The sequence below is a fragment of the Podarcis cretensis genome (assembly GCF_951804945.1).
Source record: "Podarcis cretensis genome assembly, chromosome: 2".
In the NCBI taxonomy this organism is placed as follows: domain Eukaryota; kingdom Metazoa; phylum Chordata; class Lepidosauria; order Squamata; family Lacertidae; genus Podarcis; species Podarcis cretensis.
The window spans coordinates 102,754,384-102,772,235 of record NC_137171.1 but is presented as its reverse complement, the minus strand read 5'-3'; the positions used below and the strand labels follow the sequence as shown (position 1 = coordinate 102,772,235).

The following is a 17,852-nucleotide window of genomic DNA, read 5'->3' as shown; positions in this document are numbered from 1 at the left end:
CCCATCACTCTGACCAGACAGCAGCTCAATCTTTCCTCCACACTGACAATAAGGCAGCATCTTCCGTTGTGCTTGAGGGGCAGCAGGTTAAATTAGGGTCCACAAGTCAAGATATGAACCATACAGACACAGCCCTGTCCTCTGAACACTTGGGTGCCACGCATTACTACCAGCATCTAATGCCTAGGGCAACTGGCACACTCTGCCCAATGGCAGAGCTGGACCCGATTGTCTAGTGGGAAAATGTGACTCTGATTTGCCTGTGTCGCAGACTCGCTTCCCCTGCAGCAGAGAAATTTGTGAGCAGTCACAGAAGAGGTGAATTATACATAGGTCTGCAGGAGTATACCATGAACCCTATAACCTCCCATTTCATCATCAAGTCTCAGCTTTGCTCAACCCTAGTTATTATGGGTGGGGGGAGTAATGTCTAAAATACTTTTTTAATAATAATAATAATAATAATAATAATAATAATAATAAATAAAAAAAATAAAATTTTATTTATATCCCGCCCTCCCCAGCTGAAGCTGGGCTCAGAGCGGCTAACAACAGTAAAAATAACACAGTTTACATAAAATCACAATCAATTAATTGAAATACATTCTAAAATCAGTTCATTCTAAAATCAATTCAAATTAATGGCAACCATTGGGCTAGAGTTCTATGAGGATTACAGAAGGAGGGGATCAGACTGTGCCTTGGCCAAAGGCCTGGTGGAACAGCTTTGTCTTGCAGGACCTGCGGAAAGATATCAAGTCCCACAGGGCCCTAGTCTCTTGTGGCAGAGCGTTCCACCAGATCAGGGCCATGGCCGAAAAAGGCCTGGCTCTGGTTGAGGCCAGCCTAACCTCCCTGTGGCCCGGGATCTCCAAAATGTTTTTATTTGAAGACCGTAAGGTCCTCCATATTTATTACAACTCTGCCATGTATTTATTACAACTCTGCTTGCAGTGAGATTGAAAGATTAAATGAATGTGTGACTCAGTGCATTCATTCATTCATTCATTCATTCATTCATTCATATTTTTTTTTATGGTTATACCTCCCCTGTCCCTCCTACCAGAGCCCAGGCTGGCTTATTACAACTGCCTTAATAACAGAGCACAACTATCACATGGTTAGGATGGCACTTTGTTAGAGAAGGGCTGTATCTCCCCAATCTCTGAAGTACTCTCAGAAAAATCATGACCTTCTACAAAGGCCTAGAAAGACCCCAGCCCATTACAAATGGAAATGGGCAGATTTCACCCTTCACTAATTTTTGCAGGATGTAAGAAATCGATCCTTTAGAATATTGGCTCCATTTGTGTTACCCAAAATACATTTATCCATGGTTTGGAAGAATATAATTTAGTTCTGTGCTCAGTGCAGTGATGGATAGGGTATGTAAATGATTATTCAATCGACATTTCTGACTGATGTTTTTCCCCAGCTCAAAAAAATGGAAAGAAATGTGCAGGTAGGAGGGGATGGGGTTGTATGTTACAGATCAGCTTTTCAAAGCCTGCTGCAAAAATTGTTCTCCATTAATGCATTATACTATGCATTATACCGGAACTTATCAATTATCCTCATTCCACTTCCCCAAATTCCCCAAGCTACCTGTATGGTTTCAGTTTCCACTCTTTTAAAATCCTGAAAGCCTTTGTACTTTGAGAAGAGTGTGGATTCCAGTTCATAAACTTAATTTGTAGAGAGTTTAGAATGCTCGAATCCATTGATTGCTGTTGTGGAAGAGAGATGGAGAGCTTATAAAAAGGAAAATTAATACCTGGATCAAATGCTTAAGGGGGGGGGGAATGTGCTATCTTTTTTCAGTGGTCCTTGCTTATCTAGTTGGTGCTCATGGTCAGCACACTCATCTTTCAGATCATCCTAATTCTGTACCGACCACAACCCAATTGCACTCATTTGTAAACCTTCTTTACCACGACTGCTCCACTGATGGAACAATCATAATAATGCAATGCTGAATTCCACACAAAACTTAGAAATTGCAGAATCTTACCAATTTTTGTGTGTATCCGTTCTCCTAATGGATAGACATTCTCCTAATGGATAGACTTATTTTGTTGTGGAGACAACAGCTATCTCAGCTGGCAAGCTCTTAAGGTTGTGATCCTGTTGACAGTATGGAATGGGCCCTTCTTTAGATAAATTCTAAGCCATTCAGGTCTTTAGAAGTCAAAACTAAAAGCTTGATTTGGGCTTCATGACAAATAGACAGCCAGTGCAGATCTTTGAAAATTAATGACCCCGTATAGTCTGGTCTGTTGAAACTCTGGCCACTGCATTTTTGCACCAACTGCAGGCTCCAAACCGTATTCAAGGGCAGCTCCATGTAAAACAGATGACAATGGTCGAAATAGGAGGTTACTAGAACATAGGTAACTGCAGTCAGGCTTTCCCCTGTCCCAGGATGGCTGTAACTGGCAAACCAACTAGAGGTAGGATAAATCATTGTTTCTCATTGTCCAAAAGAACTTCCTGGCTTCTTTCATTAACTCCAGAGGTTGAAGCCATTTTTACATCCTGCTTTGTTGTTGTTTAGTCGTGTCCGACTCTTTGTGACCCCATGGACCAGAGCACGCCAGGCACTCCTGTCTTCCACTGCCTCCTGCAGTTTGATCAAACTCATGCTGGTAGCTTCGAGAACACTGTCCAACCATCTCGTCTTCTGTCCTCCCCTTCTCCTTGTGCCCTCCATCTTTCCCAACATCAGGGTCTTTTCCTGGGAGTCTTCTCTTCTCATGAGGTGGCCAAAGTATTGGAGCCTCAGCTTCATGATCTGTCCTTCCAGTGAGCACTCAGGGCTGATATCCTTAAGAATGGATAGATTTGATCTTCTTGCAGTCCGTGGGACTCTCAAGTGTCTCCTCCAGCACCATAATTCAAAAGCATCAATTCTTTGGCAATCAGCCTTCTTTATGGTCCAGCTCTCACTTCCATACATCACTACTGGGAAAACCATAGCTTTAACTATACAGACCTTTGTTGGCAAGGTGATGTCTCTTAAAAAGCAGAGACATCCTGCTACAACCTAGCAAGTCATTATTTTTCTTTATAACTGTGAGAATACATGGTAGAGATTTCAGATTTCTTCCCATGGATATATCCATAATAAGTAAGGAGGAGTTTGCTGCTGAGAACTAGTCTTTGCCAGCCTAATTGGATCCAGCCCACATTTCTCTACAATCTGTGGAAGAACTTGCTGCTGAGATGTAGCATTTGCCCAACTCAGTTCAACCAAGCCAACATTGTGGGACAGAATTTTTGCTGGAGAGTCAATGTCTACCCAGCTAACATTAAACCCAGGTTTACCTGCTGTTTTCAGAGCACTTTACTAATGAGAACCAGCATTTCCAACCCAAAGATTCCCCCTTCCCCCCCTTTTTTATCAAGGGACTGAGTCAACCTATCCAAAATGCAATTCTCCAGGTGAGGCTTGCCTGTTTTCCCCACCTGTGTAATGAATGCAGGTCTAATCATTCCTAATATGCTAAAGCAGAAACAATGGTGCATTTGTGCCTGTACCAAATGCAACCTTGAGAATACATTCAGACTAATTTTAGCCGATTCATGCTAGCTCCTCTTAATGATGAGAGGGTTTTCTAATTTTTGAAAGCATAGATGATTTTGATGCATACCAATCAGGATGAGTCTGTCTGCCAACACAGCTTGACTGTCTGCCGGAGGAGCTTTCTCAGGAGAACAGACTATACCTGCTTCTGCCATACACCGAGAGGAGTAATGAGAGAGTGAGGAACAGCAAAGAATAGTTCATCACTGCTATGAATACCTCCAATTACTCCTGCCATTCTGTGTGTCGAGGAGTTTTCTGTTGGGGAAGAATGGGGCAGCCCAAGGGAGGCGCAAGCTGCATATTACACACCACCTGCAATTTAAAGCTAGGAGGTTGTCAGGGAGCAATGAATGATGAAAGTTACAGGAAAGTGCCATGCAATCATGTGCATATTTACCCAAGCTGCATACACACATCATTTTATTCTAGAATCTATGGGGACTCAGTACACAGTCCACAAACAACACAAATCACTTACATATTTTGCATTCATTAGAAAAGAACCTCAAGGAACAATTCATGCCCGCTGCCTTGTAGGACATCTTTGGGTGAAGTCAAGGCTAAGGAGTAAACCTGACACAAATCGAGGGTGGGGTTCTTAAGGCATTTGGATGGCATCTTGTATGTCTCCTTCCAGCAACTCCTGCAACCAAGCTGGTGTCAAATTTATTCTTTTCCTTTCCTTTGAACGACATCAGCGAGAAGCCCAGGACCTCGATACACACTACCCAGGCTTGTGACCCAGAGACCTCCTAGAGACTTTGATGCTGCAAATGCAGCATGTCCAATTGAAAACAGGTGTAAGCTATCCTGGAAATGTGGTGTGTGTGTTCACCTCTACCCAGTGATGTTATGGGTGGGTGTGATTGGGCTATGATTGGAAGATAGAGAGGCAAGGTTGTAAGAGTTTTTGTATCACTGCAGTCTATTTAAAGATTACTCAGGTCTTGATTCAAGGGGTGCTGTGTGGATTAATAATAATAATAATAATAATTTTTATTTATACCCCGCCCTCCCCAGCCAAGACCGGGCTCAGGGCGGCTAACAACCAATAATAAAAACAAGTTGATTGAAATACAACTTTAAAAACAAGATTAAAATACATTAAAACAATTAAAACATTAAAATGCAGCATCACAGGAGGAGAAAGCAAAAAAGAAGGGGGGGGAGGGAATCAAATTGATAAAGAGATCCAGATCCTACTGAAGTCCATGGGATTTAAGTTCTTCTGTTTGGAGCGTCCTCTATATTTACCATACATAAGAAGCAACTTGTTTATGCATTGCTGCTTGCCATCTACTGTGTTTGTTGTTCTGTGCCCTAGTCCATCTTCTGTTTCAAACACCCCCAGTAACCTTGGTTAGCTTTAGCGGGGGAAAGCCTTTGTCTCCATGTTTTGCGAAATTGCAAAGGCAGATGCGAAGAGAGAATTTCTCCTCCACGAGAAGACAATAAACCCTGATGAATAGTATTTGCTTAATTGAGATGGAAAACCTTAAAGACCAGTCAGAAAGCTCTGGCTTTGTTTAGAAACATCCTTATCACACTTCTAAGTTCTTTCTTCTGCCCAAATGGTTTTGTCCACATGGCCTGTAGGGCCGTGTGGGTGAGGGGAGATGTGTGCAAAGAGAGAAGCAGCTGTTGTTGTTGTTGTGTGGCTGTACGTGTCAGGGGCGGTGTTGCACAGGGGCTGCACAGATGAGGAATGGTGGAAGTCTCCCCCTCCCCCTGCTCCTGATCAGGATCCTGAATCTTCCCAGGAGCAGTGGGACAGTATAGATTTGGAACAGTGGTTTGCAGAGGGACATAGTTCAGAAGACAAAAGTTGGGAAGAACTGGGTGGTGAACAGCTAGGAGAAGTAGAATCAGGAGAGAGAGAGAGTTAATAGACTCCAGTTCGCTGGTAAACATCCAGCCAATCAGTCCAAGGTCACTGAAATTAGATAAGATATCTGCACAGAAGGCATAGTGGTTGCCAGATCAGTTTTCAAGGCGAGGAAGTGACGAGGGTGACTGGGGGGGGGGGTAAACGTTAATTGGGAGCACCTTTGCTCCGAGAATGGACTCTTTGTTCTTTCGCTGTGATCATTAAAATCTCTTTAAATGGTAAGAGACTATTTTTGCTTTCTTCTGCTTATCCATGGCCAAAGGGAGGGAGGGAGCCACTTTCCCAAAACCTGACAGTACGCTAGCACAATGTGGAGAGGCAAACTTTTAATATTAAAAAAAAAAAAAATGTGTCAAGCATGTTTCAGCACCTCAAAGCACAGACTACATGCCATCTCGCTGGTTTTATAAATTATTGAAACAAAATACGTCAGCTGATAAAGGACGAATGCCAAACACCACATTTTTCCATGTATAAGACGCCCCCATGTATAAGCCCCTATTTTTAGGGACTCCAATTTAAGAAAATAGGGAGATTGCCCCGTGTATAAGACGACCCACAGTTTTTCACATAATTTTTAAGTAAAAAAACCTAGTCTTATACATGGAAAAGTATGGTACATACAAATATATACTATTAGTGGAAACTATGGGATCCACTTTGATGGGGAAACTGACTAAATATACATTCTTTATGCAATCCAAAAACAAAAGATTTCTATATTATTATATATTATATATTATAATATATATTACTATATATTATTATTATAAGGACTAGAAACACAAAGCAACTTATGGCGATCCACCAGAAGTTCAGAGCTCTCCAGGACAGATTTCTAGGCAGCAGCATCACTGAGTTTTTGCTACAGTAGAAGGCTTTCCTTGTGCTTCTGCTCCTCTCTTCTTTATAGGCGACAAGCGTTGGTAACGGAATTACATAAATGATGGAATCAAATAGTGCTTTCCTACTTCAGATTAAGGGACATGGGTGACACTGTGGGTTAAACCACAGAGCCTAGGACTTGCCGATCAGAAGGTTGGAGGTTCGAATCCCCGTGACAGGGTGAGCTCTGGTTGCTCGGTCCCTGCTCCTGCCAACCTAGCAGTTCGAAAGCACGTCAAAGTGCAAGTAGATAAATAGGTACCGCTCTGGTGGGAAGGTAAACGGTGTTTCCGTGCGCTGCTCTGGTTCACCAGAAGTGGCTTAGTCCTGCTGGTCACATGACCCGGAAGCTGTACTCCGGCTCCCTTGGCCAATAAAGCGATATGAGCGCTGCAACCCCAGAGTCGGGCACGACTGGACCTAATGGTCAGGGGTCCCTTTACCTTTACTTCAGATTACTCAGCATGTGCCCCACTAAGCCAAGTGCAGCCTGGCAGTCATGTTCAGTGGCCTACAAGATACTTGATAGCCTTCCAGATTTGGCAGTTCCAAAGGCAGGAAAAATGGAGTACAGTATATATTAGCTCCTGGCAAACAGTGGCTGGTGGGTTCAATGTAACTCAGAAAGTCACAAGTTGTGTCGCCTTGCAAGCTTTGAAGTGGCCTGTGGTTCTGTGGCAGTGTGGAACTGGAAGTGGCTAAATGGCTGCTATCTCTAAGTTTCTAATTGGACATTCATTTGTTAAAAAAAAAGTATTAGCTTAAGACACAGGAATTGACCCACTGAATTCTAGAAAGGGGCAGTTATATAGAGATGATCATATAACTGTCACCCACAGGCAGCCAAACTATTTTTTAAAATAAAAACTAATCCAACTCACTGTCCTCTCATTCTGGATTTTAGGTTGTACCAGGTGAATTTTGATGTTCCCACCTGCGAAGGCAAACGACGGGAGAAACTCTCGCTAATAGGCGACTTCTCTTCTTCCGCGGAATTCTTCGTCACTATTGCAGTCTTTGCCTTCCTCTACTCCTTGGCAGCAACGGTGGTTTACATTTTCTTCCAGAACAAATACCGTGAGAACAACAGGGGCCCTTTGATTGTAAGTGCTCGTTACACAGACAGCTTTGTTCCTATTTATTGATTCATTTGTTTAGGCTCTCGCTTTGAATACCCTCTGTTGGGTCAGTCTGAGTTCTGGTGTAGTATTGTTTGAATGAAATTTTCAGTCGTCTGACATCATTGCTGAACACAGCAATGAAGACTGCAGAGGAGATGAATGGATGGATGGGACGCTATCAGTCAGGACCACAATATATGCTCTTCAGCATATAATTAATTCCTGCTGTGTACAATATTATATTCTTCTATTTTAATTTACTGCTTTGCATAAACTTCACCCTTTTCATTTTCAAACCTTTACCTCTATTTTTCTTTTTATCAGCACTAATTTTCCATCCAGACCCTTCTGGATCCTAGATCAACCTTCCTAATCTTTCACCTAAGCACGCAGGACCCCTGCTTGGATAGGGAGATGTGATTTTCGTCCCCCACCCCTTTAACCTTTTGCTCAAACCACCTTACGACTTGGAATTCAGCAACAGTTGAACTAGTTTGCACAGATGAAAGTTCTTAGACAGAGATGAAGAACCTCAGAGACGATGAACCCAGGGGTCCATTAGACCTGGTCTGGGGCTGTGCCTTGGGCCACATCACTCACTAACCCTGCTTTGCACCCTCTTCTGCCTGACTGAATGGGTCCTGGAATTCAGTGCTTTTGCCATCTCTGATGGAGAGTAGAGGGGGATGTGTGTCGAAACAAGCTTCCTCTTACAGTGGTACCTCAGGTTAAGTACTTAATTCGTTCTGGAGGTCTGTTCTTAACCTGAAACTGTTCTTAACCTGAAGCACCACTTTAGCTAACGGGGCCTCCTGCTGCCGCCGTGCTGCCGCTGCACGATTTCTGTTCTCATCCTGAAGCAAAGGTACTTAACCCAAGGTATTATTTCTGGGTTAGCGGAGTCTGAAACCTGAAGCGTATGTAACCTGAAGCGTATGTAACTCGAGGTACCACTGTATGGTGGTGTAGTGGTTAAGAGCGGTAGTCTCGTAATCTGGTGAACCAGGTTTGATTCCCCGCTCCTCCACATGCAGCTGCTGGGTGACCTTGGGCCAGTCACATTTCTTTGAAGTCTCTCAGCCCCACTCACCTCACAGAGTGTTTGTTGTGGGGGAGGAAGGAAAAGGAGAATGTTAGCCGCTTTGAGACTCCTGAAGGGGAGTGAAAGGCGGGATATCAAATCCAAACTCTTCTTCTTCTTCTGTATTGCTTTGTCCAATTCTGCCTCTGGTGCAACCCACTACTGGCATGTGGTTCCCTATCTCGGTCTAGAATGATGCAACGTACAGTTTGGTATTGTTTATCTGGATCCCTTTTAATGATTATTATTTACTACTACTACTACTACTACTACTACTACTACTGTTGTTGTTGTTATTTGCAGATTACATCAATCTTTATATTCCCATTTTACTGCCATGTCCCATCTATTGTTTCTGTAATTGCCAATTATTTCACATTTTCTTTTCCCCTTTTTTACTCAGTAAATCATTATCCCCATCTCATATTGTACTTTTCATTTTATATAGCACTAACTTATATTTCAGTTATATATTCTTTTTATCTTTCCTGTCTGTTAATGTGGAGTCTGTACAGTTCCATTGCCTGTTTGCTGGGACTGGAACAAATCTTCCAGATGCATTTTGGTCTGACTCTGATTCCTCCTGGATCCCACCCCTCGCTTGCCAGAAGGCTAAAATTAGAACCTCTTTTCTCCATCCACCCCACGAATGACTGAAGAAGGAGCTGGCAGGATGTCTGGCAGCACCGCCTTAGTTAATTCCAATGCGAAAAGCCGCAGAGCTGCTGGAATATTAATTAGATAAGCTATACCCAGTATAAAACAAACAGTTCTGAAATGTGCTTTGAGACTGCTTTAATATAGAATACAGTATCAACGCAGAGGCTTTACAACATTAAAATTTCCCCGAAGTAACAAAACTCTTCTGCAACATTTCATTAATTAAAAAAAAAGTGAAGCTTTGAAAGCAATACTAATGATTACATTGTATCAATTATTCATGAAAAGTTAAACGCCTTTTTCTTCTGCTGAGAATTTAAAACAACCTTTATTTTCATTGTATATTGATTATTCCTTTCCAGCCAAGTGGTAGCTTTAATAATAATAATAATAATAATAGGAGCAGGATTCGGTCTTTTTTTTTCCCCTAATGAAAAATTCCATTTTCTTTAAATAATCCAGCACAAATATATATATATTGTTTCCCAGGATGCTGTTGGCATGCAATAAATATTTGATGTTAATGAGGATTTTGTGCCTCCTTTAAACCTGCAGATGTCTCAGTTTCCCAGAAGAACTGAGATCCACCGAGATCAATGGGGCATTTTCAGCTGAAGGCTGCAAATAGGCGAAGGGTTGTCACACACAGATGATGGAGCAAATGTACTTTTTGATGCGCCAGAGGGTAGGATCCGTGCCCACAGGTTCCAGTTACAGAAAAGGGGATTTTTCTGATCATTAGCTGAAACATTAAACATCATACCTGATGGCATGAGCTGTCAGACAAGGGGACAAACTACCTTGGGAAATGGTGGACTCTCCATGATTAGAGTTTCTAAGCAGAGGCTGGATGACCACCACCTATGAAGAATGCGGTTGTAGTGGATTTCTTGTGTCAGAAGCATACAAGCACTGCCAGTTACTAGACAGAGCTGGAGAAAAACAGTGCCTCGTGTACACACCATACATTTAAAGCAGATAATTTCCCCCCTCCCATAAGCCTGAGAGCTGGACTTAACACCCCACAGAGCCACTGTTCCCAGCACCCTTAGCAACTGTAGTTCCCAGGATGCCTTGGGGGAAGTCGTGCATTCTAAATGTGCTTTATGTTTATAGTGTGTTGCACAGCCACAGCCAAATTTGTGAAACTGAGACCTACCCCAGCAGAACCCTGTTTACTTGGGAATGTGTGGCCTTACTTCTGAGTAAACAGGGTCCTCGCTGTGAATCTTCGTCATCAGCACATTCTTTTCTTTTTAAATAAAAGTATCCCAAGTGTTCCTGAAAGGCTCCATGGTTTGATAGGAGCATGTGCCTCCTTCCACATACATAAATTGAAAGGTAAAAAAAATGTTTGCCGTTTCACTGACCATGTGCAGAGTGCTTTCTGTCTCTTCAGCTGGGCATTGACTTCTAAACAAATATGCCCAGGGAGCTGTGACTGACAGACTTTCCTTAGCAAGGGACGTTAAAAATGCCTACCTATCTTCCAGTTGCAAACTATGAAGAACAAGGTAACAGTGAAATTGGGGACGAAGGAGCCTTATGTAAAATCATAGTCATACAGTAAACAGCTGGCCGCGCCACCATCTTGTGTATACTAAACTTTGCCTCATAGACAAAGTTTGTGATTACAGTGGTGCCTCGCAAGACGAAATTAATCCGTTCCGCGAGTCTCTAGCGTTTTTTTCGTCTTGCAAAGCAAGCCCATTGACGGCTTAGCGCTATTAGCGCTATTAGCAGCTTTTAGCGGCTTAGCGGATAAGCAGATAAGCAGATAAGCGGCTTAGCGGCTTAGAAAAAGGGGGGGAGGGAAAAAACCCCGCAGGAACTCGCAAGACATTTTCGTCTTGCGAAGCAAGCCCATAGGAAATTTGTTTTGCGAAGCACCTCCAAAACGGAAAACCCTTTCGTCTAGCGGGTTTTCCACCTTGCGAGGCATTCGTCTTGTGGGGCACCACTGTAAGTTGCTGTCCACTGTAGCCACAGTCCCAGTGACTGGGAAAGGCATTTTTCATGGTGGCAAGTCGTTGCGGTTTTCCAAAAATCCACCTCAGAAAAATGGCCTCTGTTTACACCAGGGATAGAGAACCCTTTCCAGCCTAAGGGCCACATTTCTTTCTGGGAAACCTCTCAGGGGCCGCATGCCAGTGAGGGACAAAGTCCTAGGCAAAAACAAGCAGAACAATAGACATGTGAATTTGACTTTTGTTCCGTAGGCTGGTTTCTTCACCCTCACCTCTACCCTCTATATCCTCTGTTTAGGCCAGCAAAAATCAAGATCAGAGTTCCTGATTAAAATTACCTCATTCTTTATGGAGAGAGGGGAGTCTTAATTTGCCCCATTTAGAAGACTTAAGGAGGATTGTCTACCAATTAGCTCCCATGGAAAGACATCATGGAATAGGCACACAGACACACTTACAGAGAAGTTCTAAAATTAATCTCAGGAAGCACCTACTTGACATGTAGGATTGCCCATAGCAAACCCCATGCTTTAAAAAGAGGAACTGAGTATGTATAAACTCCATAGGAGCAAGCTGTATGGGCACCATTCCCTGCGCACTTAATTTTAACAGGGCGGTGTCGTCGAAAGCATATTTAAGCATTCAGCAGGCAGCATTCCCTTGCATGGGTTCCGCTTGACATGTAAAAGACATTCCCAAGTCATGGGCTGCACATAATCTAAGACGGATGGCCCCCTATCTGAGTTCCCTGACACTATTAGGGCTCCATTATTTTCAGGGCAGATAATCCTGATTAGCAGAGGTTGTGACAGAATCTTAATGCACTGACTCCTCTGCTCTTTTCGGTAATGTCTTTCTAGTCCATAAAGCCTGAACTAGCCACAAGCAGAAAATAAACCATTGTAATAAACCGTACCAAGGTTGTAATGTAATGGTGACATTTTCATTGCCTACGATTTCTGAAAATAATTAGATGGGCTATCACACGCTGCATAAATCAGTGTTGTGTTTCCATACAGTCTCAGGGGAGAGACAAATTGGATAATCAGTAGCCTATATAAAGGGAACCTTTTCGTTGATCTGCACTCCCCCCCCCCCATCTCTGCCACATTTTCTCGAAGGAACTCTGGTTGGTTGTAGCTGCTTTGCCTCCCTTTTTATCTCCACAATAACCCTGAGAGGTAGGTGAGGTATAGGAAGTGGCCCAGGATCTGAACTCAGTTCTTCCCAGATGGTGAAACTACATGTTAAGCACCGCAGCAGGGTGCTGCTCAGAATGACATCCCTCTCTTGCATTGTCTCATTGGGACTGACAGGGAATGGGGCAGGGAGACAACCAGCAGGTGGCGCCAGAGCCAATGACAGGCAGAGCCAATTCCTCCTTCCTGCTGAGAGGTACAAAAGCAAGCAAAATTGAAACTAAGCATGAGGTAGATGGAGGCTGGCTGAGGGCACACAGATGTTGATGGGGCAGTGCCCCCAGTGGCCCCAATGGCTTATGCTCTACCAGCCCCAATGGACACCAGCCACCATCCCCCCCCCGCGGTAAGTTTACATTTGAGCCACACATCTATGACCCACTTTCTTACGTTACTCTGTTGCTGACATAGCCGTATGCCTGCAATCATTCCCTTTGATTGGAGGCCTTGGTGGGAGTCCTCCAGGCTAGCATTTATACCCGGCCACAAAGTGCTTTAATGTTTCAATGCTTGTGATTAGCTCCTAAGCTTTAAAACATGAGCTCTGAGGGAAACCGAACTGCGGTCACCGCTCATCAAAGCCCTGTTGAGGCTTTGTCATTTTCGGGCCTGTAATTCTTACGTTTGCCTTCTGTTTGAATGCACACAGAAGGATTGATGTTTTCCTCCACATCCCAGAGAGCACTGGTTTTCTGTTGGTTCTCCAATGTATGCCAAATGCCAAACCTACTCCTTACGTATGTGTTGGTATGGCTTCTCACCATGATGGCCACAGAAAGGCTGCGTGGTTGGGACTGTGTTGCCCTCTTGCCTTCCCAATGCTATACATCACTGCTGAACTGCAGGCGCTGTGGTGGAAACAATCTGATGCTCCCGCCACCATGTTTGCACCGCACTAGCACCCCACAGAGCTCTTGCTGCCTTGCCCCTCTCCCTTTTGATTACGCAACAACGACACATGATGTTGGGACGACTGGAGAGCAATGGTTGCCTACATGTGAGGAGATACTGATGCAGGAGTACTTTGAAACCAAAACAATGCAGAAGACTGTACCCCATGCCCCTCTGCCCCATTCAGGCATCTCATGAACCTGCACTGTTCAATTTTCTCTTTTCATTTCATAGGACTTCATTGTGACGGTGGTGTTTTCGTTCCTGTGGCTCGTGGGCTCCTCTGGTTGGGCTAAAGGGCTCTCTGATGTGAAAGTTGCTACAGACCCCGATGAAGTGCTCTTACTGATGTCGGCTTGCAAGCAGCAGTCAAACAAGTGCATGCCTGTGCGCAGCCCAGTTATGTCTAGTTTGAACACTTCAGTGGTAAGAATTTGCTTTTATCTTATTGAAAAACAGGCTGGGGGCGGGGAGCATCCATGGAAGAAGATGGATGGTCCTTAGCTATGAGATCAGACAAGAGTTTTGGGTTTTCTATTTCCCTGCCAAACCACTGGAGTCCAACACGCAGCTCATCATGACTTCACCTAATTCACAGGCTCTTCTATGAAGCATAAACACAAGAGAGGGAGCAAGGATAATAATCTGAGCAACAGACTATAGTAAATGACAAACTTCTTACCTGAAGATTAAAAGACTGGATGCCGTGGCACACTTAACAATCAAGATACATTCATCAAAGTAGCCTGGAGAACAAGCATGCAAAATAACTTGATAATTAGATTATACAGTATATGGAGTAAAAGGGAGTTCTTACTTACCTACGCTTATAGATGATTGCCACTGCTACTACTAATGTTACTGTTACTTCCACCAAGGGAGTTGTCATCTGCCTTGCAAAAGATTTACTTTTAGAATGGTTTTAACAGCTTTGCGATCAAAAAGGCAACTAGGTAGTGATTCATCGTATCTAATAATGCACACAATAATTAACAGGGGCCACAGACTTGTAATTCCTCCTGCCAAAGTACATGAGTCTTCTTTGAATCAGGGAGCAGCAGTCCTCTTACTGGAAGAAAGCTGTAGGCAGCCTTTGGTAGATTCCTATTTACTCCTATGATCCCAGTTTATAAAGACTAGGAGCAGCTAGATCAATCTTTCATTTGCTTTAATGGGATGACACCCTTGGCCCTTGGTCTACACCAAAGAGCTTGTAGAAAGAAAAACAAACATGATCTTAATTGCTGGAGTGATCTGTCTGCATCAATAATCCTCTTCAGTCCGAACGCATAAAATGGCAAGTGGGAATGTGCTGACCAAGCCCCATCCCATTGATGCCAAGGAATGTGCAAGCAAACACTTCCTTACCAAAGTATGGTCGATGTTCGTCTAAAGGGGGCTACCTTACTCACCTGTTGGGAAATATTCATCCCCCTTCAGACTCACATGGGCCAGGGAGTGCACCCAGGACACACAGTCTCATTGAAGGTGCTTGACCTGCACCTCGTATCCTTGACCCTCATATCCTATCTTTCTTAAATACTTCATTCAAATGATGATATTATATCCATGTTGTTAATTTCCCTGATAATTCCTTAAATTCTTTTAATTTATACTCTCCTCCCTTTTGTTTTAATACATTTCTATAAGTTGTCAACCCTTCTAGCATATTCTTTTTCTTTACTGCTATAGCTTCCAATGGTGAGAGCCAAAGTGGTGTTTTTACCTCTAATAAATTATTGTATTTATCCCAAACTCTATACAAAATTTTTCCTAATTACCGGTATATGATTTGTAAATCCTTTATGAACTTTCACTTTTTCATACCATAAATAAGCGTGCCAGTCAAAAATATTGCCATGACCTTCTGAGTCTACAGTATATGAATTCTGTAATGTCATCCATTCCTTCAACCAACAAAGACAGGATGCCTCATAATATAGTCTCATATCCACGTCTTGATTTACTTCCCATTTAGGTCTTCGGATTCTTGAACTTTATTCTCTGGGCAGGAAACATTTGGTTTGTTTTCAAGGAAACTGGCTGGCATTCTTCAGGCACGAGGCACCCTCAAGACACCATGGAGAAGCAGTCTGGCAGCTTTAACCAAGGTGGCTACAATCAAGATAGCTACGGGCCAACTGGTGGCTATAACCAACAGGGAAGCAGCTTCGGGCAGCAGACCAACTATGGCCAAGTGGATGAATTTGGCCAGCAGCAACAGAGCAGCCCCACCTCCTTTGCTAATCAAATTTAGCACACACAGAGTTCCAAGAGCTCTTACGTTGAGCATTGTGTATGGAAAGCTGAAACACAGTGGCAGGCAGCAGATTTCTCAAGTTTTAGATAAATGTGACAGAATTTCATCTAAATCAAAGGTCTACGGGTACCATCCGAAGAAGGTGGGTTGTGGTTCTTACTTTGTTTATATATGAAACATCTTCTCCTTGTGAGTAGATGATTGAGGTTATAGTCATCAGAGGTGGTGGATTGGGGTAAATAATTGTTGTATGTACTGTATAGATAACCTTATGGTAGTTTTGTATGTGTATGGTGGCAGCATTTTGTAGCCTCGAGTCTGTAGTATATGATATGGAGAACACAACTGAATTAGCTTTAGATTTTCTTCTGCATTTTGGTGAACAGCAAAATGTGTGTTTTCGCATTATTTCTGATCGTATCTCAATGCATGCATTGTAGCGCCTAAGTTTTCAACATTGCCTGTCTATGACTGTTGGTTTATAATATTTGGTTTTGGTTTTTTTCTACATAAGAAATTTATTTGACATTTGTCCTGATTAGCAAATTTGCAGAGTGTCTTAGTGCATGAGGCTGCATCATTTTCACGCCAACAGAATGTTATGAACTGTGTATATGGGATTTTTTCAATACCACCACGACTACTTTTTAATTGGTTTGTTTGTTTGATATAATGTTTTAGATAAAGTATGTATGTATGTATGTATGTACGTATGCCTATTTTATATATTTTGCAGAGTTGGATCAATGGCTTACCCAAATCTTGAATGCTGCATATAACTAAAACAGTTTTCCTTAAAAGGGCATTCAGAAATAATATGCTATAAACTGACCAATTTGTTTGTTTAATCGAGCTCAGTATTCCTTCTTTAAATCCATATTTTGATGTTTTGTGACTCTTTGAACGTGAACTGTGTAATATAAGGACCAAGTAACTGTGTTTACATGTTTACAAAGGTATTTATTTAATTAGGATAACAGAGGTGCAGATATCAGTAAGTGAAACTATCTGGTGGCAAACGCCACATTGACAGATAGTGCAACAGAGCATGTGCACATTCAGAGCTGTTGCGAAACACTTTTCCTCTATGGCCATTGATGGTGAAGAATGTTTTTCTCTCTAAGCTGTTTCAAAGTTGTTCAACGTCTGTTCGGTCCAGTCATTATGATGATGTATACTGGATTTGGTGCTATTCGTAAGTAGAAAGAGAGTGTCAAACACATAAGATCTCAGCAATTGAGAACACTGAGCCATTTCCTTAGCGGGGTAAAGATAATTTAGAGATCATGCTGATCTCAAATTGTGCGTAATATTTTCCAGGGGAAAAAATGGTTTCTGCTCAGCCATTTTTCCGCAGAACCCTTTAGCTCCATGGCAAGGCAACAGAGCCAGACTTCTGCTGCTAGATGGAAAGCTTTGTTTTCTCTTTCCTCCAGCAATAGACAGGACTCCACATAATAAGCAGCAAAAGAACCCAAGCCGTGCTGCTAAATGGAACCAAATTTGAGAGCAGCAACCTCTCTCACACTGCAAGGGGAAAGACTGAGCTCTACTCTTATTCCTGTGTGAGTTGAGCATTTCCATGTCTCCACATATACACATATGTACTGCAGGGAATTGGTAAGGTCAGGAGGGAGTTAAGTACTGAGTTGCTACCTTGCCTCAGTCTCACTGATTGAGACTCATCCTGGTGAGAAAGTGTCGCTAACCGCTAACCTAAAACACATTGAATACTGCGCAGCAAAGCTAGGGTCATCTTAGCATCCCTTTCAGCTGCCCTGCAACCCCCTGAAACTCAGTTTGCAGCCTACAGATGAACACACCACTGTAAAAACTGAACATCTGCATTTCTAAATAGAAGTGTATCCGTCTATGATATCATTGTATGAGCTGTAAATGTTCAAAGCATATTTTAGCATAAAACGGCATAGTCACTAATATGATTGTTGTAACCAATGTATGACTGCTCAGTGGATGACTCAATATTGTGATATATCTATTTGACCCGCATAAATAAAGATTATTGCATACAATGCTTGTTTAAAGGCATGTGGTGGTGCTGCAACACACACACACACACAGAGAGAGAGAGAGGGGGGGGATAAAATAGGTCATGCATCTTCTTACCATCCATTTTCACTCCAAGTTATTGTCTAACTTGGGCTTCAACCTGAAATGACAAGTCAGCTTGTACATGCATTATGTTTGGATTGGAAATAATGGGGGAAATTATGTTTTCTGTTGGATCAGCTTAACCTGATATTGGAATGTGCAACTATAATAATAATAGTTGTTGTTGTTATTATTATTATTA

The 17,852-nt window shown here is 42.6% G+C and overlaps 1 protein-coding gene across 2 annotated transcripts in view; it reads left to right on the top strand.

Moving 5' to 3' along the window:
- SYNPR (synaptoporin) overlaps nucleotides 1-17,571 on the top strand; it is a 148,100-nt gene extending 130,529 nt beyond the window's left edge. For both annotated transcript variants that reach the window (XM_079964014.1, XM_079964015.1), the window contains 3 exons: nucleotides 7,264-7,462; nucleotides 13,513-13,704; nucleotides 15,257-17,571. In XM_079964014.1, coding sequence (XP_079820140.1) covers nucleotides 7,264-7,462; nucleotides 13,513-13,704; nucleotides 15,257-15,535 — 670 coding nt within the window. In that variant the 3' untranslated portion in view covers nucleotides 15,536-17,571. The remainder of the gene's footprint in view (nucleotides 1-7,263; nucleotides 7,463-13,512; nucleotides 13,705-15,256) is intronic.
- Nucleotides 17,572-17,852: the final 281 nt, after the last annotated feature.